This window comes from Perissodus microlepis, chromosome 20 (genome assembly GCF_051167445.1).
Source record: "Perissodus microlepis isolate ML-2025 ecotype Zambia chromosome 20, ASM5116744v1, whole genome shotgun sequence".
In the NCBI taxonomy this organism is placed as follows: Eukaryota; Metazoa; Chordata; class Actinopteri; order Cichliformes; family Cichlidae; genus Perissodus; species Perissodus microlepis.
This window is the reverse complement of record NC_140480.1, coordinates 33,434,133-33,461,115: the sequence shown is the minus strand read 5'-3', so window position 1 is coordinate 33,461,115 and position 26,983 is coordinate 33,434,133. Positions and strand designations below refer to the sequence as shown.

Genomic DNA, 26,983 nt, shown 5'->3' with positions numbered 1-26,983 from the left:
TGTCATGTAATTATAAAATAGAAAGGATTTGTTGATTCATAGAAAATGTCCTGTTTTTTTATAGACAGTGAAAAGACTTTTCTTTCTTTTAGTTGTTATTACTTTGGTGTAGTATGAATGGCTATGGGGAAGGTCTTTTTCAGTGGGAGAAAAATCCAAAACTTGTTAAAATCCAAATTTCCAAAGCTGGCCAGTGGGCCAGACTAGAGTCTGTGCTGGGCTGATTATCTTTCAAATAGACAGCTGGTCATCTCCTCCATGTTAGTCATTTCTTTAATTTTGCACCACATTCAATCAATTTTAGCCAGATTTAGTAAAAGTTAAATTAATCATTTGCTCAAATGTTTATTTTTTTTTTAATTGACTATGTGCACGAGACAATGCTAACTTCCTGGTTTGAGACCGGATGTGGGGTTGTACATTTCCGGTAGCTTTACTTTGCGGTCAATCGCTACTGCGAAGATATCCTCCAAAATCATGTCCAAAACTCGAAAACGGAAAGATTGCGTTAAGTTACAAAGAGCAGAAGGTGGGAACACTCACCACTGTTGTGTCATAAAAAAATCTAATGATCAATTTTGACGTTTAAAGCGTTTAGATCGATCAGTTGTTTACATCACTCAACACAAGCAGAACTGCATCACTGCAGCAGAAGACACATCGTCCACATTCAGAAGCACATCTCTGTATAGTGACTGGTCTCATGATTTAAACAGGCAAATGTTCAGCATTCAAACTACAGGTGAAGAATAGTCAAACCAGATGTTTCCCCATTATGTCGATATCAGCTAGTCAAGTACACACCTACACAGCATGTTAACAAACCGTGAAAAAAGCCACACAAAAAATGAATGATTGCTGGTTTCTATACATTAGTATTTACGAAGGGTATGTTGTGACTTACCTTCAAAATTACAGCGGTCCCTCGCTATAACGCGGTTCACCTTTCACCTCGCTGTTTCGCGGATTTTTTAGTGCAAGTTTGCATGCTTATTTTTACGTCACATTGTGTCCTGCGCCCTGATCGCCCAGACGATCTCCTCCGTGACGTCTCTCCTGTACAGTACAGAATCGCTGCATCGATCGCTAGCAGTGTGACTCTGAAGTGCAGTACTGTATGTCCACGAAACGTTTTGCACCATCAAAAAATAAAATTGGCTACTTGATTTCACCTATCGCTGGTTATTTTTAGAACATAACACCCGCGATAAACGAGGGACAGCTGAGAAATATAACATTTGAATCCCTTTTCTCTTTTGCTCTGAGGCGCGGGGGAAAAATATCGACAAGTCGATGAACATCATTTACAGATATATTGGGTAAATGCCCAAGACATCTATAGAAATGTAAATCGCCGCTTGATTCGTTCATTTGCTTAACTTGTTTTGGACCGTAAACAAGGCGCGAATAGGACACCGGAAACAAAGCTCCCCACAGGAGTTTCCGCACCGGAAGTAGCATATGCTAACGTGCACATAGTCAATTGCCCAAAGTGTGCTAGTATTTAAAACTACACGAGCTCTACCTTGGCAAATCACTGAGCGTGAGAGTTTGTTTCTATTCTTTGATTGGACTACTTAAATTATTGCGGGAGTAGCAAGCTTGGCGGCTCGTGCCTTTACGCGCTTAGTCTGCGAGCAGAGTGGTGGAGATGTATACGTTGAGATATTTAGCTATTTTAGCACAAGAAAAAGTTTTGGCAAGCTAACATTGCATTTTCTGTTATCTTTAAATACATGAGAGTATGTTTTCCATTAATAGTATTAATGGCTAGTCCTATTTTTTCCATGCTGTTTTCAAGCAGTGCTTATTGAAAGGTCATAGGAGGTTAGTAACCTAAAACAAATGTGCTGTTGACAGCTACAATGATTTTGTGCTCTTTTTGCAACAAAACGCTGAAGACGTTGAGGGGTTATGTGCTGCATTGTAGAGTTCACAGGAACGAAGCCCATCATTTTTTCAAATGCGTCGGTAGTGAATGCAGGCGTACATTTTATGCTTACGCGGCCTTTAAAGCCCGTTTCTATCCGGTTCACAATGTACCTGCACCCCCTATTGCTGGTAGCGCCATTTTTACAGACTTGAAATGTGCCACTACACTCTGTGAGCGCCAATTTCACACAGTGACAGAACTTATATCCCACTTAACACAGCATATAGTGGAGGGGCGACCTGTGGCTGGTTGTAAAAGTATGTTCTCTGTGAAATCATCATTTACTGCTCATATGTCCAGAAAACATAGAGAATGCTCTGTTGAAAGCATAAGCGACATGTATAGGGGGACACTTCCTCAGTCTTCTGCTGTATTTGCAGGTGAAGATGCTCCCCATAGCTTAAATGAGGCAACAACAAATGAAGGCACTGAACTGCCACAGAATTTCAGTGAGGCCTTCCTTAGGAATGTGTGTTTGTTTTACCTAAAACTGCAAGGACAGCCGCTCCTTCCAGCTTCAACAATACAGACAATTGTTGAAGAGATGCAAAACGTGCATGGGTTGGGCCATCATTATGCTTTAGGTAAATTGCATTCACTTTTAAAAAATGACTTATGCCTAACAGATGACACTATTGGTAAAATCTGTGATTGTATTAAGGAGTCAGATCTGTTTTCTACCTGTCATAAGGGCCATAATAGATATAGAAAACCTTTGGCAAACAACCCCACTATGGGGCTGGCTGTCACAAAGTGTCAGGGTGTCATTGATAGTTAATTACTTTTTATTACAATTAACTGCAGCAGCAAGTCAGGCTTACAGTTTTTGTATTTGGTAATGTTTTACACAGAAGACTCTTCCCACACAACTCCAACACCACAGGAAGACAAATGTTTCCTGTTTTTCATACCAACTATCACAGTGTCTGGTTACCCTTGTGACGTGTTTATGGGTGTTTTTTACGCTGCAAATCTTTCCAGGTCTGGCTGACTCATTGCATTTTTGGTTTTTAAATCAATCCAGCCACTAAATTGTATTTAAAAATACATGGATGCATGGAACAGAGCCATGTTTACCACTGCAGCACTGTAGCATCCCCTGTTATTTTGTCAGCAGTGTGTAAACATCTGGGAACTAAGGACATCGGTTACTGGACCATTGGGAGAGGACTATTGTCCCATTGTTTACAGAGCATTTTAGCTGCTACACTGTCCTGAGTTTTCTTTGCCAGAGAACTGTTTGCCATTTTGCCTCAGTCCATTTTATGAGGTTTTGCAAAGAAAATATGTTGGTGTTTCTGAATTAAGCTCACATAGAATAGAATCATCCTTTAATTGTCCTACAAGGGGAAAATTTTGTTGTAACAGCCGCAAAAAGACACATAAACAAACAGAACAGGAAACAGGACATGGAACAGAAGCACACACATTTTTTATATATTTACATCATGGACAATAGTTACCAAAACAGAACTGTACAGTTATTAAAATTAAGGTACAGATAAGTGGATAACCCAGGTTATAGTGTGCAAACAGAGCAGGATACTGAAAGATGTTTCAATAGTAAGAATATTTAGAATAACTTGAAATGTACAGATTGTGTATCGTACCTGACTTCCTTTCTGCAGGCTTAAACCTGCATTTTTAAATGTATTTAGTCAGTGTTGGGAAGGTTACTTTTAAAATGTATTTTATTACACAATACATGCCCCAAAATGTATTTTGTAACGTATTCCGTTACGTTACTCAATGACAGTAACGTATTCTGAATACTTTGGATTACTTAATATATTATCATGCTGTTTACAACTACATGAATGTACTATTGCTGTGATTTATTACTGTTACTGTAGGTCAGCGTAGTAAAGGGACCTCTGGCTAATATGGTGGGTTCTGTGTCGGGTTCGTAGCTGAAAACTAGCTTTACTTTGTTGTCTGGGTCAACTTTGCTAGCGAGAGACAGAGAGAGGCGTTGAAAGGCTGCTCCAACGGAACTTATTGTTTTTGGAGGAAAACACGAACACAGTGTACAGTCGAGTCTTAATAGCTTACTTACAACTGGGCTCGTCAGGCTCTCTTCTTGGCTGCAGTGGTTATTATTATATTTACATGCTTCCAGCTCCCGTTTCTGCTCGGTGACAACTCGTACTTTTCCTTTTTCTCCCTCCCTCGCTCACAGACACATAAGGGGTATGGCAGTCCATTCTCCCTGCAGCACGGACTACACTGCCTATGATGCTACATTCTTTAGAGCTATACCTGTAGCATTCTGCCTATTAGCTTAGCACAACGACCACAAAAAGGCCTCTCTCACCCAGGAAACACGCAGAGAGAGAGCGTCACCCTGTAACCATGGCAACCGTAACGCTGCCGCCTGGAACAACAGAACGTAGCTGTCAAACAAAACCCAAACAGTCCTGACCCGCTACAATATGAAACAGGAAAGTACCGCCGTGTAATCCATTTATTTCAACAAAGTAACTGTATTCTAAATACCACCTTTTTAAACGGTAACTGTAACGGAATACAGTTACTCATATTTTGTATTTTAAATACGTAACGGCGGTACATGTATTCCGTTACTCCCCAACACTGTATTTAGTGCAGTGTGGCTTGAAGGTCTGAAGCTCATTGGCATCCAGTGTTGATTTTTGGCCTTATGTCTGTGCGCATGGATTTCTCCAGATTTTCAGAATCTTTTGAAAACATTTTGTACTGTAGATAGTGAATTAGATAATACAATTTGTAGACAGGGTTTTTTGCAGATTGGTGAATCTGCTCATCTCTACATCTGACAATTTCTAAAGCTGATGAAACTCTCTTTAAACCTAGTTGTGTTAAAAAAACAACAGCATGTAGCTTCATACTTGATGTGTTTAGTTGAATACTGATTGGCTAATCAGTGACATATAAAGGGAGAGAAGAGAAAGAAGCTTTAAACATCAAAGATTTAAACCTACATCACCCATCATCACTGCAGTGGCCATTTGTCACTGTTTCAACACTAGAAATACAAATGAAAAACGAATGAAACCATTTAGCAAATTTAAGCATAGTTACTAGTTACTTTTTCAAAAAAGGTAACTGAGTTAGTAACTGAGTTACAAGATTCTAAAAGAAATTAAATACTTGAAAAGTAACTATTGCGTTACTTTCAAAAAAAAATATTTAACCCTCTGGGGTCCAGGATATAATTGGCCATTTTTTTTTAACTACTTTTGATGTTTCCACTACATTTCACCTTTAAAAACTGTTTATTTGCCTTGTTTGGTATCATTCTGTTCAGCACAACCTCACGTGTCTGAAATTACAGTTATGTTTTCAATTTGACATACTGTATTAACACAATTGGTCTAAAAATCAGACAGAAAACATAAAAGCCGAGTAGAAATATATATATTTTTTTACTGTAACAACCACAAACGTGTTTATTGAATCATATTTCATAACTTTAAATGCAAATATAAATTGTAAATTTTAAAATCATATGCACAAGTTTTGCAAACAACAAAGTTATTTGCATCCATTTACCTTTTACTGTGAATTTAACAAAGGACCCAAGATGTGGATATGCAGTGAAGTGAGAGCTTTATTGACACAGAACCCGAGTGATAACAAACAAAAGGGGAGTGTGGCGAAAAACAGAACTTAGAAATAAACTACACTGGGAAAACTAAAACCTAAACAAGAGAGAAAGCAACTTGCAGGGAGATTCACAGACAAGAAAACACCAAATAACACAGACGAAGCAGCAACAGGCAGGAGAACACACAGGGCTTAAATACACACAGCAGTAATCAGGGGATGGGAGACAGGAGAGAAGCACACCTGGGTGAAATCACAACTGACGAGGCACGGGAAACGTAACCTGAACGCACTCACATAAGACAAGGACCTTCAAATTAAAACAGGAAACTAACAGACACAGAGAACCAGACAAGACACTGCACTAAACAGACAGACTCACAAGCAGACACAGTGACACCATGGACAGACAGAGGGAACACAGAGAAGTGGGAGCAGGCAGGCACAAGACAAACCCCTAACGAATGGCAAACCGAACCCAAAGACATAACAGAATAAACAAGAACAAAGAATAATATAAAGAAACACAAAACACTGAGCCGTCAGACTCAGGACCATGACATTTACCCTTTTTTTATAACCATTTCAAACTATTTACAGAACAATCAGCTGTTCTGCTTTCAATAAGATGCCACACAAATTATTTGTGCCACTCCCAAAATTTCTGTCCACTATAAAGGAGAAGATCACAGCCTGATACCTGCAGGTCTGACAGCAGCAGGTGTATCACTCTGGTTTCCTACCTGGAGACAGCAGTCGCCTCATTGTTCTGACACACAACACAATGACATTAGAACAGTCATTTTTACTACTCAAACAACTTTTCTCATTAATATGTCGATCAAACTTAAATTTTAGGGAAAAGGGGAAAAGTTCTGTTTTAGCACTCTGATCATTTTTAATCACATTAGGCTGAACATTAAGACTTTTTATCCCCTCTCAGCTGTGATGACAAGGAGCGCCCACTCTGTCAAGGTGTATAACTTGTCTGTGGTCGCTTGCGTTGTTCCTGGAGCTGCGTCACTGTGTCAACTGTGTTCTTTCAGGCGGATTCGTTAAATAACGGCATGGTGTCTGTGTTTTCTACAGGGTGAAAAATGTTTTTGTCAGAAACCAAAGAATTGTGTCTGTACAGAGCAAAATGATGACATTTAAAACTGTAGTGAAAACTAAAATGAAGTGTTTAACTGAATAAAAATAAACAAGACTTGAAAAATGAAAATCCAAGCAATGAACATAAAACAAAGATATACTGGAAATGGTTTGACTGTTTAACTTGAGCCTGAGGAGTCATTTACTGAGCTGTCTACAGGACAGTGGGTGTTTTGTGATCTTCTAAAATTGTATTTTGAACTGTGTACTTCTGGACCCTGTTACAGGAAGCATGCTGAGTTAAGTACATGGATGACTAGAAGAGGAAAAGATTCATGAGAGGAGCTCTGATAACATGATTCACCATGGCAACATGTAAAAAAGAACTAAACCTACCAACGGGCTGTAACACCTCATTTTTTTGTAGAGCAATTCATTATTTCTGTCATTACTGGAATAAAATGCTTCCCCATTTTAAATATTTATAATTTGATTTCATTTCTGCCTCACTCATATATGATGGTCGTCTTACAACATCTCTGCTATAGAGATGTTTTACTGAGTTACTGTTGATGGTCCAGACTTCAACTGTACTAACTATTTCAGGTTTAGCTGAATCAGAATCAGAATCACTATACTTTATTAATCCCTAAGGAAATTACCTGTCCACAGAGTCACAGAGTTAAAAGGATGGAGACCACAGGGGCGATCGTGGCCCAAGAGTTGGCAGTAGGGATGCAACGATACCAATTTTTTCAAACCGATACGATACCGATACTTGGATCTGAGTACTTGCCGATACAGAGTACAAAAACCGATACTTCTACCACACACACACACACACACACACATGCAATGAATTGGAAGACAGGTTTTATTTTATTCTCTGCCGATAAAACATTAAATCTTAATAAAAATGACCACAAACAAATTTCAAGTGAAAAATAAGCACTTCTGTTAAATTATTGCAGAGTCTCCACATTGTAATTTAACAAAATATCACTGAACTATTGGCACTGTCTCGAGCTTTCAGAATAATAAATAAACACTTCTGTTTGGAATCAAATAAATACAAATTAGGTTTGAGAATAAAATAAACGTTTAAATTATTGCAGAGTGTCCATATTGTAAACAAACAAACAAAATAACAAAAGTATTTGGCATTGACAAACAAACTCCTCATCTGCCCGTGGATCATCAGTCCACTGTGCCGTTAAACCAAGGACTGACATCGCGCACACAGTGCTTGTCTTTACCTCTTCAGAAAGTTTTGGCACCATTATCTCTCTGATGTGTGGGCGGCTGGGAATTTCATATCGCAGCTCGAGTATGCAGAGAAGACGGTGCTATCCTATGTTTTCCACGGCCAGCATTGGCTGGTCATCCAGAGCGATAAAATGAGTCAGAGCCTCTGTTATTTTAACTGCCCGTGGATTTTCTCTTGACAATTTTCATCGCTTTTCCAAAACCTGAGTTAAAGTTGGCTGTTCCGGTCCACACTGCTGACATTTTGTTTAGCCTAGCTACAGCAGCCTCCAGTTTCTCTTTTTTATCTGGAGCCGCCAGTCTCTCTCGCCTAACCCTGTGCCTGTTTAGCGCGGGATGTTCCCCTAGTGGCCAATCTAAAGAACTACAACAGAAATGACATGCCACCCTCTGATTAATGAAATAAGTTAGTATCGGTTCATGGTATCGGTTAACTTTTATGAGTATGAGTACACACACATTTTACAGTATCGGCCCCGATACCGGATACCAGTATCGGTATCGGTGCATCCCTAGTTGGCAGTTCATCTTGTAATCGGAAGGTTGCCGGTTCGAGCCCCGGCTCGGACAGTCTCAGTCGTTGTGTCCTTGGGGAAGACACTTCACCTACTGCCTACTGGTGATGGCCAGAGGGGCCGATGGCGTGATACATACACAGGATGGTGATGAGTCTGCATACCGGCAGGAAGTTGAGCGGCTGGTACTCTGGTGCAGTCAGCACAATCTGGAGCTGAACACTCTTAAAACTGTAGAGATGACAGTGGACTTCAGGAGACATCCCTCAACTCTGCTCCCCCTCACCACATCAGACAGCCCTGTGTCGACTGTGAAGATCTTCAAGTTCCTGGGTACAACCATCTCCCAGGACCTGAAGTGGGAGACCAACATCAACTCCATCCTCACAAAGACCCAGCAGAGGATGTACTTCCTGAGACAACTGGGGAAGTAGAGTCTTCCACAGGAGCTGCTGATCCAGTTCTACACTGCGGTCATTGAGTCTGTCCTGTGCTCCTCCATCACAGTCTGGTATGGTGCAGCCACTAAACAGGACAGGAGCAGACTGCAGCGGACTGTACGGGTAGCAGAAAGGATCATCGGCGCCCCCCTGCCCTCCATCCAGGATCTGTACCTCTCAAGAACCAGCACAGCAAAATCTCCAGTGTTAAATTAACACTAGAGAGTGTCTATATGGGTCCACACCTCTGAGTGTTAAATACAACACTGTTGAGTGTTAAATTAACACTTTTGACAGTGTTATATGTTTAAAAGTAACCTAGTCAGTTTTGAAGATTAACAATGGCTAACACTGAGCAGTGCTGATTTTCTAACACTGGAATATTTCTAACATTTTGAGTTATTTTCCAGTGTTAGAAAATCAGCACTGCTGTGCTTGAGAGCCTCCATCTACCGGAACCAAATTCCTTGTATGTGTCTGCACATATACTTGGCCAATAAACACGATTCTGATTCTGATTCTGATATGGCAGCCTCGCTTCTGTCGCTTCTGCCCCAGGGCAGCTGTGGCTACAACTGTAGCTTGCCTTCACCAGTGTGTAAATGAATAGTGGAATTGTATATGCAATCCATCATTATTATCATTATTGTCGTTTATTGGTATCTCTCCCGATTGCAGCTGTAGGTTTTTACATTCAACATTCTTTGGATAGGAAAAAGGGGAAATAAGAGGACTGGGAGGTTCTGAAAAGTAACTTGCTTAATTTGCTACACTCTGAGCTTTGATAGTAACTTTATTATTGAGGAAATAAAACTGTTATTCTGGCAGTTCTGGTGTAGCAGGAGGGTAGGAGTCAAATAACATGCATTAATATTTTATACAGTAACACATTGTGGCCAATCTCTAAAGTGATTAAAATTAACTCCAACCATCACCAGCGCAATATTAAAAACCTCATTATGAGCTATGAGATATAAGATATTTCAACCCTCTGCTCGCTTTGTAGATGCAGTGTTGCATGGAGCTGGGTCAAAGCAAGCCCTGAACCCTTAATGTGAGAGTTTCAGTGAAAACAGGAACAGCAGAGACCTCTAGTGGTCACTGGGAAGATCATCATCATCAAATCAGTGAAGGTTTTTAGTATATTGCAGTGAAAGTGACTTTAGTTGATCTTATGAGAGCTGCGCAGTGAATTAAGGAGTGTTGGTGTGTTTACCTTGTGCAACTTCATCAAGTTCATAGTTTTGAGCCTGCAAAAGAGTTTTACGAATTAGTAAAAACGCTCTGTCAAATTATATGTGTAGATCCATCTGTTCAAATAAGGAACAGCTTAAGACATTTATCTTGTTTCTGCACACAAATGTATTTTAGGGTTTATGGTTAACTTTTAACTAAACTACAACATCATATGTTAAAGTTATTAATAGTGAGCTGCAGTCATATGATGGTGACCTGGGTGCCTGTGCAGATCAGAACGCAAGAAAAAATAATTCCGCCATTTTAGACTGACAGAGTCTGGCAGCTGTAACATCTGGTATGTAAATAACAGAGCCTTTTACCTGCTGATGTGCTGCTGCTTGATGATGCTGCCCCCCTCTGCTGGAGCTCCCCTCACTGATCCAGTTGATCTGCTGGTTGGTTGCTTCTGGGGTTTGATGTTTTGCTTTATTGATCATTTGTTGAGCAACGTTAAAACAGCCGTCCCAGTCTTTCCTTTTTATGTTGCTCGTGATTTCTCTAGTCAAAGTCTCATTTGCTTCTTTCCTCAAAAGCTCCTCCAGAACTTTTTTCTCTTCTTCCAAAATCAGTTTGTAGTAAAACGTTTTCTTGTTGCACCAACTGATTTTTTTTATAAACCATTTTCTCCACCCACTCCAAGTCATGAAGAAAGCTGCAAGAGTCATGCCGAGGAGCAGAGAGTAACCAGAAAGCTGAAAAAGACGCAACAAACATGCAAAACATAACAGCATTAATGTGTGTTTGCCATAATTTCATTAAAAAAGCAGAATAAGCATAGAGCAAGAAAGTCCTCACCCTTGACTTGATTTCCACTTCAGCTTTTCGAGATTTTTGTTCAGTTGTGAGGTTCTCAGATTTGCAGAACAGCTTACTCGTGTTTTCATCAATGTTACAGCAACCATACCAGTCCGTGACAATCAACAATGCTACAATCCACAGCAGACTGATTAGAAACGCTCTGATAACGCGCTTGACTACAAGGCATAAAAACGTGGATGGATGTTTCGCGGTGCTCCGAAATGTCTGGTCTATCAGGAGCATCAGGAAAAATATTAAAAAAACAGGCACGACGACGACTTCATTACATTCAAAAGTGCTGCAAGCGCACGTCGCGGTCTGCAGAAGAAAAGTGGCAATGATCATCCCGATGACTGTCCCGACGGTACTGATTTTTCCACGACCAACTGCAGAAAGCAGGAGGTTTTTCCACATCTTGAACAGTTAGGTGCCTGCTGGGGCTTCAGCTTCTGTACTGTAAAATTACACCGGGTATCACAGTCTCTTTGAAATTCAGCTTAATATCTCAGTCCAATTGCAGCCATGAAATGAGCAAGTCCTCCAGTCCAAGTGACGAAATGAGCCCTCTGCTCCCACCCTCACATAAGAACCAGGAGCGTTGCTCCTACATGTGGCAGGATGCAAACGCAAAGTGACGTCATGAGTTTTAACTGCACTCACTTCAGAATAATTAAAAGTTTCGTGTCAGCGAAAGTCACTCTTGTTCTATTTCACTTAATACTGTGAGGACATGGCCCGTCACCGCAGACTTTTTTTTAAATTAAAAAAATAAAAACGAAAAGTCCAAAGCACTCAAAGCGGGTACAGACCAAGCTGAGTTGTAAGGTGACAAAATGTGTGATTATGTGGGCGTATTCACCTTGTGTCACTGACTGTAGGCACAAAATCTGTTTCCTGTTTTTCATACCAGCTATCACAGTCTCCGGTTACCTGTTTGTTGTGTTCTTAGTTTTCGTTACTCCTTAGCAATGCAATAGGCCTGGTTGACCTATTACATTGTTGGTTTTGAAATCAATCCATGTCTTTTATACCATAAAGTTAAATTTAAGAGAGGAAACGTTAAAGTAGACTGTCTCTCTGCAAATGCTTTTCACAGAGGATAGAGGGTCCTGATTACCAGTGATTATGGGTATTCTGTGTACTGATAATATTCAACTGTCATAACACTGTGAGTTTCCTCCTCTCTCTAACTTTCCATTACTCTTTAGGCCTCGTATCATTTTTAATTTCTTTTACTTGCAGCTTGACAAGTCAATTTAAATGGAAAAAGTCTTATATAAAAGAAAGGGACAACAATCGAAAACATGATAAGTTTAGTTGTTCATTCCTCTTTCATTTGCTGCAGTCTCAGTAAATCATGAATGCATGTATTTTTTGAGGATAACAAAAGTCCAATTCCCTAACAATCAAACACAACATGATGCCATGAGGTGTTTTCAACAGCACTCACTTCAGGATCATTTGGACTGTCATGCAAAAAGCATTTCAAGCTTTTTGTTTAACAAGACATTTAATAAAGTTTTATAATCCTATAAATTCAATCAGTGCAACCAAGGTGCGTTGGCTTTAGATACAGCTATTCAAACTGCAACTAATGCATTCAAATACAGTAGTTTGGCCATAGATCCCATTATTTATTCATGACCCTAACCCTCTTTTTATGTACTTCAGGCATGTATTGACAGGTGTCCTTCTCCTGTAGATAAAACAGAAAGCTTAATGACATACTTTAACTTGCATCAGTCTCACTCGAATCCCCAGAGTTTAAATATCAGAGCACAGAGGGACAATGAGAACCTGTATGAGCTCAGAAACCCCAACAGTAAAGATTCAGCCACAGTGGATATTAGAGTGTTATTGTGTTGAGCAAGAAACATGCAGGAAGGTCTTCATCATTGTTTCTGTTGAGACCCAACAAAGGCCTGAAAGCACATACCACTCCTACCTAACCAGACATTAGGAAGAGGAGCCCATAGCACTGCATGAGCCGAGGGACAGGAGGGACATCAGCCCGCTGGGGCATAACCCTAGTGGTACAGGAGGACCCACGCTCATTGTCCCAGGTGCAGGGTCCACAGGGAGGACCCCGCATCGCAGGGGGCAGACCGTGGGACGGAGAAGGGAGAGGCCACCACACATCTGCCCCGGCTATAATGTAGCCTATAGTTTGGAAATAGTAGCACGAACAAAGAGAGGCAAAGCTGGAGGTGGAAGATTAATACTATAGTGCTATAGCGCCAAATAACAACAACAGTTGCCTCAAGGCATTTTATATTGTAAGATAAAGACCCTATGACAATAAAAAAAGAAATAAAAAACACCCCAACAATCATATGACCCCTATGAGCAAGCTACGACTGGCTGGGGTGAGGGAGGAAGACAGGACAATGACATGCTGTGGAAGAGAAACAGAGAATAATAATAACTAATAATTAAATACAGAGAAATGTATTATCATACAGAGAGTGGAAAAGGTGACTGAAGAAGAAACACTCAGTGATTCATGGGAATCCCCCCAGCAACCTTGACTTATTGCAGCATAACTAAGGGAGGATTCAGGGTCACCTGGTCCAGGCCTAACTATATGCTTTAGCAAAAAGGAAAGTTTGAAGTCTAATCTTGAAAGTAGAGATAGTGTCTGTCTCCTGAATCCAAACTGGAAGCTGGTTCCACAGAAGAGGGGCCTGAAAACTGAAGGCTCTGCCTCCCATTCTACTTTTAAATACTCTGGGAACAACAAGTAGGCCTGCAGAGCGAGAGCGAAGTGCTCTAATAGGGTGATATGGTACTACAAGGTCATTAAGATAAGATGGGGCCTGATTATTTAAGACCTTGTATGTGAGGAGCAGGATTTTGAATTCTGGATTTAACAGGAAGCCAATGAAGGGAAGCCAAAACAGGAGAAATCTGCTCTCTCTTTCTAGTCCCTGTCAGGACTCTTGCTGCAGCATTTTGGATTAACTGAAGGCTTTTCAGGGAGTTTTTAGGACTTCCTGATAATAATGAATTACAGTCGTCCAGCCTGGAAGCAAGAAAGAAAAAAAGAAAAAAGAAAAGAAAGCAAGGGTGATGCACTTATACAATGCTGCATTTACTTTCACTACACAAACAAAACACAGAGGTTATTTTGAATTTAATGTTAGCAACACATCTCCAAAAACCCTGGAACAGAGCCATGTTTAGCACTGCGTAGCATCCCTGTTCTTTTAACAGCAGTACATAGACATCTAGGAACTGAGTCGATCTGTTTCTGGACCGTGGGATTGGAGTGTTGTCCCATTGTTTTCTCATAGAGGATCTTAGCTGCTACAAAGTCTTGAGTCTTTGCCAGAGAATAGTTTTCATTTCATGTCATTTTGCCTCAGTCCATATCACATGAGGTTTGATTGAGAGAAGATATTGGTGTTTCTGCATTAAGCTCACATATGACTTCTTTTCTGCATGCTAGAGCTTTAACCATCATTTGTAGATTTGTTTAAGATAAGATAAGATAACCTTCATTAGTCCCACACGTGAGAAATTTGTTTTGTCACAGCAGGAAGTGGACAGTGTAAAGGTTATGTAGCAAAAATTAGAATATAATAAGAATAAATACAGTACACAACTGTACAGAATGGAATAAAATACTATATACAGTAGAATAAAATAGAATAAAATGTACAATAGGATAAAAATAGAATACAAATTCTATATATAACTGAGTAAAAATACAATGATGCCAGAAAAGAGTATTGCACTTATTGCAAGTGTTATTGCACATGTGTGGATGTGTGTGTTTGATCAGTTTGAGTCTTTGTTGTACAGTCTGACAGCAGTGGGGAAGAAAGACCTGCGAAATCTCTCCGTCCTCCGTTTATAGTGCAGTGTGGCTTGAGAGTCTGAAGATCATGGGCATCCGGTATTGATTTTCGGCCTTGTGCACAGAGATTCCTCTAGATTTTCAGAATCTTTTCATGATATCATGCACTGTAGATAATGTGTCTGTGAAGGTTCTCAGTCATCCAGGTCATCGTAGTCAAAGGAGCTTGCAAAGAAAAACTTCTTTAAGTTGCTTGAAGACATTTCACCTCTCATCTGAGAAGCTTCTTCAGTTCTAAGGTCAAATGGTGGGGAGTCCCAGATTTAAACCTAGTGGGAGTACCCCCCCAAAGAGGGATACTCCCACGGTGGTGTACATCGAAGTTTACCGGAAGCCCACACACACGGACCAGTACCTCCTGTTTGACTCCCATCACCCTTTGGAACACAAACTTGGAGTAATTAGGACCCTACACCACCGGGCAGAACATGTTCCCTCTAAGCCTGAAGGGAAAAAGAAGGAACACACACATGTAAAGGAAGCACTCAAAACATGTGGTTATCCTAATTGGGCGTTCTTAAAGTCAGCAAAGAGGCACAGAAAAGAAGATCAGACACCAGCGAGGGAGGATAAGAAGGACAGACGCAACAACATTGTCATCCCCTATGTAGCCGGTGTATCAGAAAAACTTAGGAGAGTCTTTTCCAAGCATGACATCCCGGTGCATTTCAGACCCAGCAACACGCTCAGACAAAAACTGGTTCACCCGAAAGACAAAACTCCAAAACACAGACTTAACAATGTGGTGTATGCTGTACAGTGCAGCGAGGAATGCCCAGACCTCTACATCGGAGAGACCAAACAGCTACTTCACAAGCGCATGGCACAACACAGAAGAGCCACCTCCACAGGACAAGACTCAGCAGTCCATCTGCATCTAAAGGTCAAAGGTCACTCTTTCGAGGATGCCAATGTTCACATTTTGGACAGAGAGGACAGATGGTTTGAAAGAGGAGTGAAAGAAGCATCTATGTCCACTGTGAGCGACCATCTTTGAACAGAGGCGGTGGTTTACGACACCAACTGTCTGCCATCTATAATCCAGTTTTGAGTTCCCTCCCCAGACGCCTTAACGCCCACTCACATCCTGGGCCATCTGACCTCAGGAATTCGCATGATAAGGTGGGGCCAGGCTTCACAATGAGCTCACCCGAAACCCTGGCTGATTGGGACCCACACCCATTTTCACACCTTGGCTCAGGCGATTAGAGGATCCCCAGGGGGTCCTTTTGTCCCTCTGTGGGGGGACACTCCCACTAGGTTTAAATCTGGGACTCCCCACCATTTGACCTTAGAACTGAAGAAGCTTCTCGGATGAGAGGTGAAACATCTTCAAGCAACTTAAAGAAGTCCAGACGCTTTTCTTTGCAAGCTCCTTTGACTGTAGATAATGATATATTCTGAGGCTTCATAACTATACAATGAGGAACATTATTTTGAAATTATTCCTCAATTTTTGCAGAGTTTTTTGCAGATTGGTTAACCTTGCCCATCTCTACATCTGAGAATTTTTGGATCTTTAAGATATTCTTTTATACCCAATCCTGTTACTTACCTGTTGCCGCTTAACTTGCAAAATGTTCCTCCAGTGATCAATTGGCCATTTGTCCAAACACTGGTTCCTCCCGTCCTAACTTTTTTGAAACATATTGCTCAAAATCCAAACTGACTTATTATTTTCCATAAAAAAAATAGTAAAATACTTGAACATATCAAATGTTAAAAATTATGTTCTATTGTGAGTAAAATCGATTCTAGGTTAAAACTTTTAGCTCTCACTCTTAAGCCCCTTTCCGTTGGTACCTACTTGGGTCGGCTCACCGCAGTTTTGAGAGTTTTCCATTAGGTCATAGTACCTGGTACCAGGTACTTTTTTAGTACCTACTTTGCCGGGATTCCAAGCGATCCAAGATGATCTGAAAATGTGACTCCATGGCACTGATTGGCTCGTCAGTGGCATCACTTGATCAGTCATGAGTCATGCATCTCTTTCGTCAAAATCAAAACCAGCTTTTTTAAAAACCACGATAATGAGGGAAACAGCTGGAACAACTACACTGTGATCTCCGACTCTGACGGAAAGCCACAGACCGAGCAGCAGGTATAACATTGCCTTGCGTGTACCTTTGTTGTGGAGTTCTTCTCACATGCTTATCATGAGACGCTCGGCCGACCCCACACATGTCAACTGCCTTGAGTTGATCTGAGTAGGTAGTGTAGCATCATATATGATGTGATGTGTTGAGGTTGAATCCTGATTGGTTAATAAGTGACCTAGAAAAGGAAACAGAGAAGCTTGACAGAAAATCTAAGATTTAAACCAACACCATGACCAACACCATCAAAAAAGGCTCAAACTATCACTACAGTGACCACTTTTCATTGTTTCAACACTAAAAATAGAAATTAAAAAAGTAATTAAACCATTTAGCAAATTTAAGTCATTCCTGTTTTTAAAGCACTGATTTCTTAAGTGTAGCAGGATGATGAGGAATTCTTGGATCAATTTTAGGGTCGCAGGTGGGCTGGAGCCCAGGGGTTCACCCTCTATCAGCTAACAAAAATAGACAGAAAAACATTCTCACCTATGGCCTGATAACTTATCACAAACATCTTTGGATAAGATGTTTGGATAACATCTTTCCAAAGATGTGCATGATAAGCCACTCCACTTAATACTATGAACTGTAGTGATGTTTTGGTGATATTTCTAGACAACATGTTTCATGCAAGTTTCTGTAATTGTATAGAGAAAAGAAATGACCAGATCAATATAGAGTGCATATTTCAAAGAAGTAGAATACAGTAGAATACAAATACATTTCCTTAAGTGAAACGCAGGAGGGAGATGGTGCCAAGATAAACTAACAGGATGTGATGCACAAATTTGTATAAATATGTGAGACATATTTGGCGTGAGAACCTTGAACATAAACCACAAGTCTTCCGTTTTTGCACATTGTTTTTCTCTTTTTTCTTGTTTTTGCCAGTTATTGGCAGCATGTGTTTTTGCGGCTTGAATTCAGCTGTTATTCCAGGTTACAAATTATATCAATGAAATAATTAGGCTAGAAACTAAAAAGTAATTTATTAGTCGCAAATTTTCTGTCAATGCAAAAAAAAAGTGCATGCAGGAAAAGGAACATATGTGTTCAGTGTAGGAAATCCACAGTTACTAAAAACACAAATTAAAAAGGAAACCCATTGAACTATTTTGTCATGAATGGGCTGTGTGCAGGCAGGAAAAGGACCCAAACGTGGAAAGTAAACTGCAGAACAGCTTTACTGCTGACACAAAGGAAAGAATACAAAACTATACTGGGACATGAATATGGGCTCAAATTGTAAGTGGCCTGTATTTGTATACAGGCCATTTACAATTTATTTAGTCCCTATGGACCCCAAAGCACTTCACACTACATTCAGTCATCCACCCATTCAGGTGATTGCAAGCTACATTGTAGCTACAGCTGCCCTGGGGCGAGGCTGCCGGACACTGGTGCCACCAGGCCCTCTGACCACCACCAATAGGCAACTGGTGAAGTGTCTTGCCCAAGGACACAACGACCGAGACTGTCGGAGCCGGGCTCGAATCGGCAACCTTCCGATTACAAGACGAACTCCCAACTCTTGAGCCCGATTGCCCCTTATGGTTATATCATCCCTCTTGTATTTAGTGTCTGTGTCTTCCTTTGCGCGTTGTTGCGATCTCCCTCATACCCGGCTGTGTGTTTCACTGTGTGCCTCTTCATTTATTAGGTTATTCATGTATAGGCTCAAATTGTGGTCATAAATATTTTGTACTTGTAAATCAGGATTTGTATATGTAAAAAGAATTTGTGTGTGTGTAAAAAAGATTTGTGTGTGGCCAAAAAATCATAATGATGTTTAAAAGATGCCAAAGTGCAACTGCAGGTTTTCAGACGAACTGCAAAAGAAATTTCCCTCGTACCGACCCAGTACTGGTAGTTCTTCTCATACAGATGAGGCCTTATTTCTGTGCCCTTATTTAATTCCAAAGGTTTTTTTTGTTTTTTGTTTTGCCCTTGTTGACATATTAAAGCCTATATGACATTTTTATTTCACCATTCATTAACCGCACAGAGAAGGCATCGTTTAAATATGTTAAAATATTCTCTAAGCAAACAGTATTATTAAAGTTCTTCATGACTGGGCCAAGTGTCCTCTTTTTTGGAAATCAAAATATGGTCACCCCAGCATAGTGTGACTCATAGCAGTGGTCCCGGGTCAACCCTGATTTTGAGTGAAAGTAATACTAAAGTAATAATGGTATTTCTGACCACTGGTATACCACAACTGTATCCTTTCAACAGCTACCAAAAGTTAAAGAATCTAGCTTGTATGAGCCTTATGTGATATTTACATAGAGATCCTTCAGCTTCAAACTGTATTGCCCTTCAAGGACCTGCAGTTCAAAAACGTGCTCCTCTGACAGCCAAACCCATCTGTTCTATGACTGGATAGTTCAATTTGTGATTGACATGACATTGACCAATCAGCTGAAAGGAAGAAAAATAGGGTCAAAATTCGAACTTGTAAGTTGAAACTTGAGTGCAGAGTTTCACACGGATTTTTTGGCTATGTCCACACACAAATCTTTTTACACATGCAAATCCTGATTTACAAGTACAAAATATTTATGAGAGGGATAACGAGAGAGGTGAGGACACACAGGGAACACAGCTGACACAAATTAAATAGACACCACAGGGGAAGGAAAACAAGACACGCCGACAAGTAAACACAGGGCTGTCACAATAAAACAGGAAACAGAGGAAACAAGACGCAGGAGTCAAGGCGAGGCAGACGAAAGGGAGTGAGGGAACATGACCCAGGAAACCAAAACACAGTCCACAAAGACAGTTCAAGAGGCCAACCCAGGGGTCAACAGCACAGAAGTCCATGGCGAAACCGTTCAGGGGGCCGACCACGTGAAAAGTGGCAGCAGTGCAGGCGACAAAAAAGTTCAGAAGACTGACCCAGCTGTCGACAGCACTGGAGTTATACCCCCCCGTTCTGGAGGCCGACCACGGAGCCAATAGTGGCAACGTCGACAAAGCAGATCCGGAGGCTGACCGCACGGAAAGCAGCGGTGGCGTAGAAACAGTTCAGGAGTGTAGACGTTGTTCAGGGGGGCGACCACGTGGGAAGTGGCAGCAGCGATGGATCATTTCTGGAGGCTGACCACGGAGCCACCGGCGGTGACGGAGAAGTTCTGGAGGCCGACCGCACATAGAGCGGCGACGACGTGGTGATAGTTATGGACGAGCAGGCCGTGCTGGACGTGCTTGGACGAGATGGTGCAGGACCAGACTGGTATCTGCAGGAGACGGAGCACGTGGTGGCGCTGCAGGCAACAGCGTGGAAGCCGCAGTTGGTGGAGCAGGAGGTAGCTGAACGGACTCACTAGAGCCACCAGCGGATACGAGGAAGGGCTGGCCGGGCTCCTCTGAGCCCCCAGTGGGAACAGATGAAGGGCCAGCAGGTGCAGAGACCCCTAGCTGAAGCAGTGGCTGAGCAGGTGGCTGGTCGGCTGCCTGAGCTAGTAACTGAGCTAGTAACTGAGCAGATGACTAAGCTGAAGCGTGAGCCAGTAATAGAACTAGCGACTGAGCTAGTGACAGAAATAGTGGTTGAAGTGGTTGTTGTAGTGGTGGATGAAGTGATGGATTAGCAGGTGGCTGAGCTAGTGCTCCTGAGCCTCCAGAAAATGAGGGAAACTGCTGGACAGATTCTCCTGAGCCTCCACCGGAGACAGGAACAGGTGCAGGTACCTGCTGGACACTAGCCACTCCAGCAGGTACCATACACTAGGAGTAGGTATGGGTGCATAGGTCGGCTGTGTTCTGGCACGCCTCACCTCAGGGACCGGCATGGGTGCCGGGGCAGACTGGACACCAGTCACTCCCCCCCGAGGAGTAGCTACACGTGCAGGAGTGAGCTGGTACATGGCCGCGGTCAACCTGGGAGCCGTGACGGGCACCGGCAACTGCTGGGCCCACCCGAGGAGCCTGTACGGGTGAAGGGACTGGCAAACCCTCAAACGGCCTGAAAACCCGAGCAGGGACCAACCAGGCCCTAGCACCCCTCACCCCAGAAACTGATGGGGCGGGGCAGATGAGAGGGAGCGAGGGAACACAAGAGAAAAAGAGAGACACGACGGGCTGAGGAAACACAGATACACATGAAGGAGGGAAACACAAGGAGAGGAACAAGCCACAAGTGGAAATACAAAATAATTAAAATCTACACAGAAAAAACCTAGGCACTACAGAATCAACTTAAGACTTCCAAAGAGGTCTTAAACACGAAACATAATACAAAATGACAAAAAAACCCGGAAAACTCAAATGACCCAGGATCATGACACATTTAGCAAGTCTAAATCATTCCTGTTATTAAAGCACTAGTATTACCTTTGTTACACCCATGACATGTTACTAGGAAAAAGAAAAGATCTTTTTTCAATGTAGATGAAGGAAGACAAATGTTTATTTTACATCAATTAATTTATTTTTTGAGAGCCATACAATATCTTCTCACTCCTTAATCTGAACAAGAGGTCAAGAACAATAGTCATCAAAATATTCACAAGAAACATTATTTGGCAGCGTGGTTCTTGTTTTTAAGATATTTATTCTGCCTGCACAACAACACCTACTCGTGTTTTTAAGTTTATGACGTGTGGTGACATCACAGTGATATTCGTAGATGATTGTTTTCCCAGAAAACAACATGGTTAAGAGATGATGTTATCTCATGAATCTAAATGTGGCACAAATATTTTCAACATTTGCGCAGTGGTGAGTGGATTTTAGAAACGCAGGCGAGAAAACGGTCGAGATAGTGTAAAGATTAAATGACAGGACATGATGCACAAACTTCCTGGCTTTAAATATATTATCTCCCCATGCTGGTACTGCAACTTTTGTGTGTGTGTTCATTTCACACTTTGTAGAGGCAAAGAGTAAAACGAACACTGCAGATCTGTGTGTCTATTACTCGCTTTTCTGCAATATCAGGTTCATACAGGAAACATTTGGCCTAAGAAACTTGAACTCAAACCACAAGTGCTCCTGGTAATCTGTGCACAACTTAAAAAATATATAATAAAAATTATTTATTGCTACCAACAAGTTTATTTTATGGGCCTCTTTTTTCAGATTAAATAAAAATGTCTTATTCCAGGTGTCACCGGTGTCAGTGAAAGAATTAGTTTCATTTATATGGAAACTATAGTAATTTTTCAGTAAGAGAAATTTGAAATTTTTTCTGACTGGAAAAGCAAAGTGCATGCAGGAAATGGTTTCTATGCTAATGCTGTAATTTGCTTCACGCTTCAGGTTGGTAGGATGGTGAGTCAAATGAAAATAACAAAAAGAAAACTGTTTGTAATATAGTTAAAGCTTGTGGAATGTGAAAATGATACACAGACAACATCTCTAGTCATAATTTGCCATGTGGATTTTCATTAATTTTAGCAGACACAAATGCAGAAGACAGGAATTAAACTTTGTGTTTAGTCTGGACTAACAGCTCAAAGTCCAAAAAACCATAAATGTCTAAAGAACAAAGCCTGTTAATCCAAACATCTGAAATGATATAGAAATGAAAATTCACAGCAAACACAGTGATGGACATCTTAGAAATACATGGAAGATGAACAAGAAAAGAACAAGAAAATGAGAACAAGAAAAAATAAACAGAAGGTAAGTCAATTCAATTTATTCAGGTAATGAAGGAGGAGGAAACAGATGGGGATCACAGATGAAGACAATTAACATAATGAGACAGGGACACATTAAACAGCTACCAATATAAAACAGGAAGTAAGACAAAACTAAAGTGACTGAAATTCATTTGACACAGGGGAAGACAGAAGAACTAGACGAGACAATGAATCACTAAAAGATAAGATACAAGACAGAAGGAACAGAATGAAAACACAAAGGGAACTAACTAAGCACAGCCTCAAACCAAAACACAGATTGAAGACTGAACATATAAATGGAAATCAAACAACCAAACCAGAAAATAAAGTGACAAACAGACAAAAACAAAACAAAACAAAAAAAACCAGACAAAACTCAAACATGAATCATTCTCAAAAATCAATAGGAATCATAAACCCAGGGTACAAGACACTGCGACCATACAACATTACAGTCCGAAGGTCAGACGCTTGTCATTGATTTTTAGCCTTGTTATTGCTGTAAAGAGATTTCTCCCAGTTCTGAGTTTTTAACTATAAACTGTAAATAAAAGCATTGATAAATTCTTTCCAATTTTATGTTAACAAAAATGATTTACATTTAAACTCATAGCCCATGCAGATTTTCACAGTGGTTAACTAACAATTTCCAACAATTTTCTCTCTGAGATGATCTTTTTGATGACATACCTTCAATCCTGGGATATTCCAGGTGTTTTAGCTTTAACAACTTCTAGTTTCTTTATCAGTGTCATGGATGGGAATATTATTTAAACCAGAAATAACCAGTATAAAAATACTAACTGTCACGTGACTGAGTGGTCTGTGCCGAACTGAACTCAGGCGCAGGACAGAAACAGCAGGTGGTTTAACAATATTTATTAGACTTAAGCTCTGGAAACCTGGGAAACGTGAAACACTGGCTGAATCCGTAAACTGGGGGGAAGCTTGAGTTTCACAGCAGTGGGCGAGACGACCGAGCGGATGACATACGGCCCAATAAAAAGAGGAGCCAGCTTGCAGGAGGAAACCTTAAGGGGAACGTCCTTAGCCGACAGCCACACCTTCTGCCCTGGAACCTACTGAGGAGCTGGTGATCGTAGACAATCTGCATAGTGGCAGTGACGGGCAGCAGCTTTCAGCAGTGCCTCCCGAGTCCGAGTCCAGACGTGGCGGCAGCACTGGAGATGGTGCTGGATGAGAGACCAGTGGGAGAGAGAGAGAGACCAGTGGATGCAGAAACATGTGAATTGTGCGCATACTCGACCCATGGGAGATGTGCTGACCAGGTTTCATGTTATTTTATGGGAAACTACGCAGCGGAGTGTGGATTCCAGTTCCTGGTTGAGTCTCTCAGTCTGTCCATTGGTTTGAGGGTGGTAACCGGAACTGAGGTTGACTTGCGCACCTAGGGCAGAGCAGAAAGATTTCCAAACCTGGGATGTAAATTGAGGTCCCCTGTCTGAAGAGACTTTTGCAGGAAATTGGTGGAGTTTGAAGACGTGGTCAATCATGAGTCTTGCAGTTTCCGTGGCAGTGGGTAGTTTTTCCAGGGCAATGAAGTGAGCTGCTTTAGAAAACCTGTCGATCACAGAGAGTATTACTGTTTTACCTGCTGACCTAGGCAGTCCAGTGACAAAGTCCAGGGAAATGTGGGACCAAGGGCGAGAAGGGATGGCCAGAGGGACGCTGATTTCGGGTCTTGCTCCTGGCGCATACGTCACAGGCAGAGACGTATTCCCGCACATCTCGCTCCAGAGTTTCCCACCAGAAGTGATGACGTAGTAGTGCGATGGTGCGGCCGATTCCGGGAGGGGCTGCTGAAGGTATGAAGCGGCGGCCTGGAGGACCTGTGCCAGGGTCTGGTTTGTCCTGTAATGCTCGCTGGATGGTTTCCTCTATGTCCCAGGATAAACACGCCACGCGGCAGGAGGTAGGAAGCACAGGAGCTGGTTCAGTGGGTTCTGTGTCTGGGTCGTAAAGACGAGCGTCAGCCTTTGTGTTCTTGGAACCTGGACGGAAGGAGATGGCAAACTTGAACCGATCAAAGAACAGAGACCAACGATCCTGGCGGGCATTTAGACGTTAAGCTGTTTTTAGATAAGTAAGGTTTTTATGGTCTGTGAAAATGGTGAATGGGTGTTCAGCTCCTTCCAATAGGTGACGCCACTCCTCTAGGGCCAACTTAATAGCAAGCAACTCTGTCTCCTACATCATAGTTGCGCTCAGCTGATGCAAGTCGACGTGAAGAAAAAAAAAAAAAGGCACATGGGTGTAATTTGCCATTGCGCCAACGTCGGACGCGTCCACCTCTAGAACGAATGGCTTGGAGTGGTCTGGGTGACATAACACTGGAGCTGAGGTAAATAGTTGTTTGAGCCTACTAAATGCTGCCTCAGCTTCAGGTGTCCAGATGAACTGTGTTTTGGTGGATGTGAGTGCAGTGAGAGGTGCGGCTACCCAGTGATGGGAATAACAGCATTACAAGTAACGGCGTTACTTTTTCAGTAACGAGTAAACTAACTAATTACTATTCCTATTGTTACAACGCCGTTACCGTTACTAACAAGAAAATGCGGTGCGGTTGTGTTACTATTTTTCAACAAACAGATAGTTGAAGCTGTCTTCAGCTTACAGCATCTTATATCAGTTGCACGGAAGTAGCTCTACGTAATCTGGGCACTACAGCTTTAAGCAGCTGCGCGCGCTCCAGCAGACGGCGATCACTTTCTCGCTGACTATCACGTTTTGGCACAACACCTGGAGCTAAGGGTCAAAACAATCGCATGAGTGCTGCTGCTTGACTGAGGAAGAATAAAGTAGTCATGGTAAGCCAATCACATGACCACTTCAAGGTGATATATACCAGTTTTTCAATTGTGTTGATAGGCCGCGTAAACCAGAGTCATGATGAACAAGATATACACGGCGTTTTTTCCTCAATAGTTTTGTCACGTTTACTGTCTAAGGACAGCGCAGCGAGACCTCTCTGCTTATCAGCAACAAATAATAAAACAAAACAAAAAACAGCCCCTTCGTTTTGGTGGCAAAATGCACCATGTCAACCAATCAAAAAAATGATATGGCAACATGACATTTGGTTGTTTAGGAAGAGGGGGAAGATTTAGGAGTGATGGTGAGAGAGAGAGAGAGGGAGAGAGCGAGAGAAAGACAGCAGAAAAAGAGAGAGAGCGAGTTTTGAGATGTGAGAGATTTGGACAGAAATAGTTTTTTTGGAGTGGCACAAATAATTTGTGTGGCATCTTATTGAATGCAGAACACCTGATTGTTATGTAAAGTTTGAAATGGTTATAACAAAGGGTAAAAAGGTAAATGGCTGCAAATAACTTTGTTGTTTGCAAAACTTGTGCATAGGATTTTAAAATTGACAATTTATATTTGCATTTAAAGTTATGAAATATGATTCATTAAACATGTTGGTGGTTGTTACAGTAAAAAACACAACTTTCTACTCAGATTTTATGTTTTTTGTCTGATTTTAGATCAATTGTGTTAATACAGTAGTCAAAATGAAACCATAACTGTAAATTCAGACACGTGAGGTTGTGATGAAAAGGATGATACCAAACAAGGCAAAGTAAAACGTTTTTAAAGGTGAAATGTAGAGGAAACATCAACCCCAGAGGGTTAAACTTGTAACGCAATAGTTACTTTTCAAGTAATTAATTACTTTTAGAATCTTGTAACTCAGTTACTAACTTAGTTACCTTTTTGAAGTAGTAACTAGTAACTATAATTAATTACTTTTTCAAAGTAACTTGCCCAACACTGTGGCTACCTGGCTGTAGTATTAACCGGGATTTGGAACTAGAAGAGAATCCGCCAACCTGTATCTCCAAAATTACGGGGAACTGCTTATTACTCTTTCTGGGTCGCAAAATAAATTTGTGCACAAAGCGTCTCCTTCTGCAGTTTCCTGTCTTACACAGTGCTCTGTGCCCTTTAGCACACATTCTAACTCAAAGTGGCGTTTTTACTGCTCTAGCCTATATAAAACAATATAAATGGAAAATAAGCACTAAGAATATATATTTATTCTGTAACACTGCTAAAGGATTTATCTCAGTAGAAGAACTTGACAAGGCAGAGAATGCAGTTCTTTGCTTTTGTCAAAAGAAGAGACATTCAGATAAGATCAGTAGGTTGCAGAGGGGTGAAAAGGTGAAGAAGAGTAGCGAGCTCTATAATCTTAATCCTAAATTTGAGAATGGTGTGTTGAGAGTGGGAGGTAGGCTTAGTAGAGCAGCTATGCCTGAAAAGGCAAGGCATTCCGGTAGGGATCTTCATATTTCTGACCTTGTACTTCAACATGTACATCAGAAAACAGGACATGGTGGACGTAACCACATGCTGTCCAAATTACGGCAAAGGTATTGGATTCCAGGTGCAATTCAGGTTAAATTCAGGTTCAGGTTGGCATTTAACACCATCATCCCCTCAAAACTTGCCTCGAAGCTCATCGACCTTTGGCTGAGAACACCCATCTGCAGATGGATTCTGAAC

At 41.4% G+C, this 26,983-nt stretch overlaps 2 protein-coding genes across 2 annotated transcripts; one reads left to right on the top strand and one right to left on the bottom strand.

Annotated features, from left to right (window-relative positions):
• Window positions 1–1,652: 1,652 nt before the first annotated feature.
• LOC146364999 (uncharacterized) lies at window positions 1,653–11,581 on the bottom strand. The gene is made up of 4 exons (XM_084918173.1): window positions 10,866–11,581; window positions 10,391–10,762; window positions 10,048–10,081; window positions 1,653–6,601 (listed from the first exon to the last, which is right to left on the bottom strand). Exons 1-4 carry the CDS (start codon window positions 11,280–11,282, stop codon window positions 6,561–6,563), a joined length of 864 nt encoding a protein of 287 aa, XP_084774299.1. The 5' UTR covers window positions 11,283–11,581; the 3' UTR covers window positions 1,653–6,560.
• On the top strand, window positions 1,866–5,127 carry LOC146365000 (uncharacterized). The gene is made up of 2 exons (XM_084917743.1): window positions 1,866–2,424; window positions 5,072–5,127. The coding sequence occupies exons 1-2, from the start codon at window positions 1,866–1,868 to the stop codon at window positions 5,125–5,127; spliced, it is 615 nt and encodes a 204-aa protein (XP_084773869.1).
• Window positions 11,582–26,983: the final 15,402 nt, after the last annotated feature.

What these genes read in the sequence shown, in the direction of transcription:
- LOC146365000 (XM_084917743.1), top strand. Translation starts at nt 1,866, where the DNA reads ATGATTTTGTGCTCTTTTTGCAACAAAACGCTGAAGACGTTGAGGGGT. An exon ending in GTGTTTGTTTTACCTAAAAC is followed by an intron (nt 2,425 to 5,071) that starts TGCAAGGACAGC and finishes TACTTGAAAAGT; the next exon opens with AACTATTGCGTTACTTTCAA.
- LOC146364999 (XM_084918173.1), bottom strand. Translation starts at nt 11,282, where the DNA reads ATGTGGAAAAACCTCCTGCTTTCTGCAGTTGGTCGTGGAAAAATCAGT. An exon ending in AAGTGGAAATCAAGTCAAGG is followed by an intron (nt 10,763 to 10,865) that starts GTGAGGACTTTC and finishes CGTCTTTTTCAG; the next exon opens with CTTTCTGGTTACTCTCTGCT. An exon ending in AAGCAGCAGCACATCAGCAG is followed by an intron (nt 10,082 to 10,390) that starts GTAAAAGGCTCT and finishes ACTCTTTTGCAG; the next exon opens with GCTCAAAACTATGAACTTGA.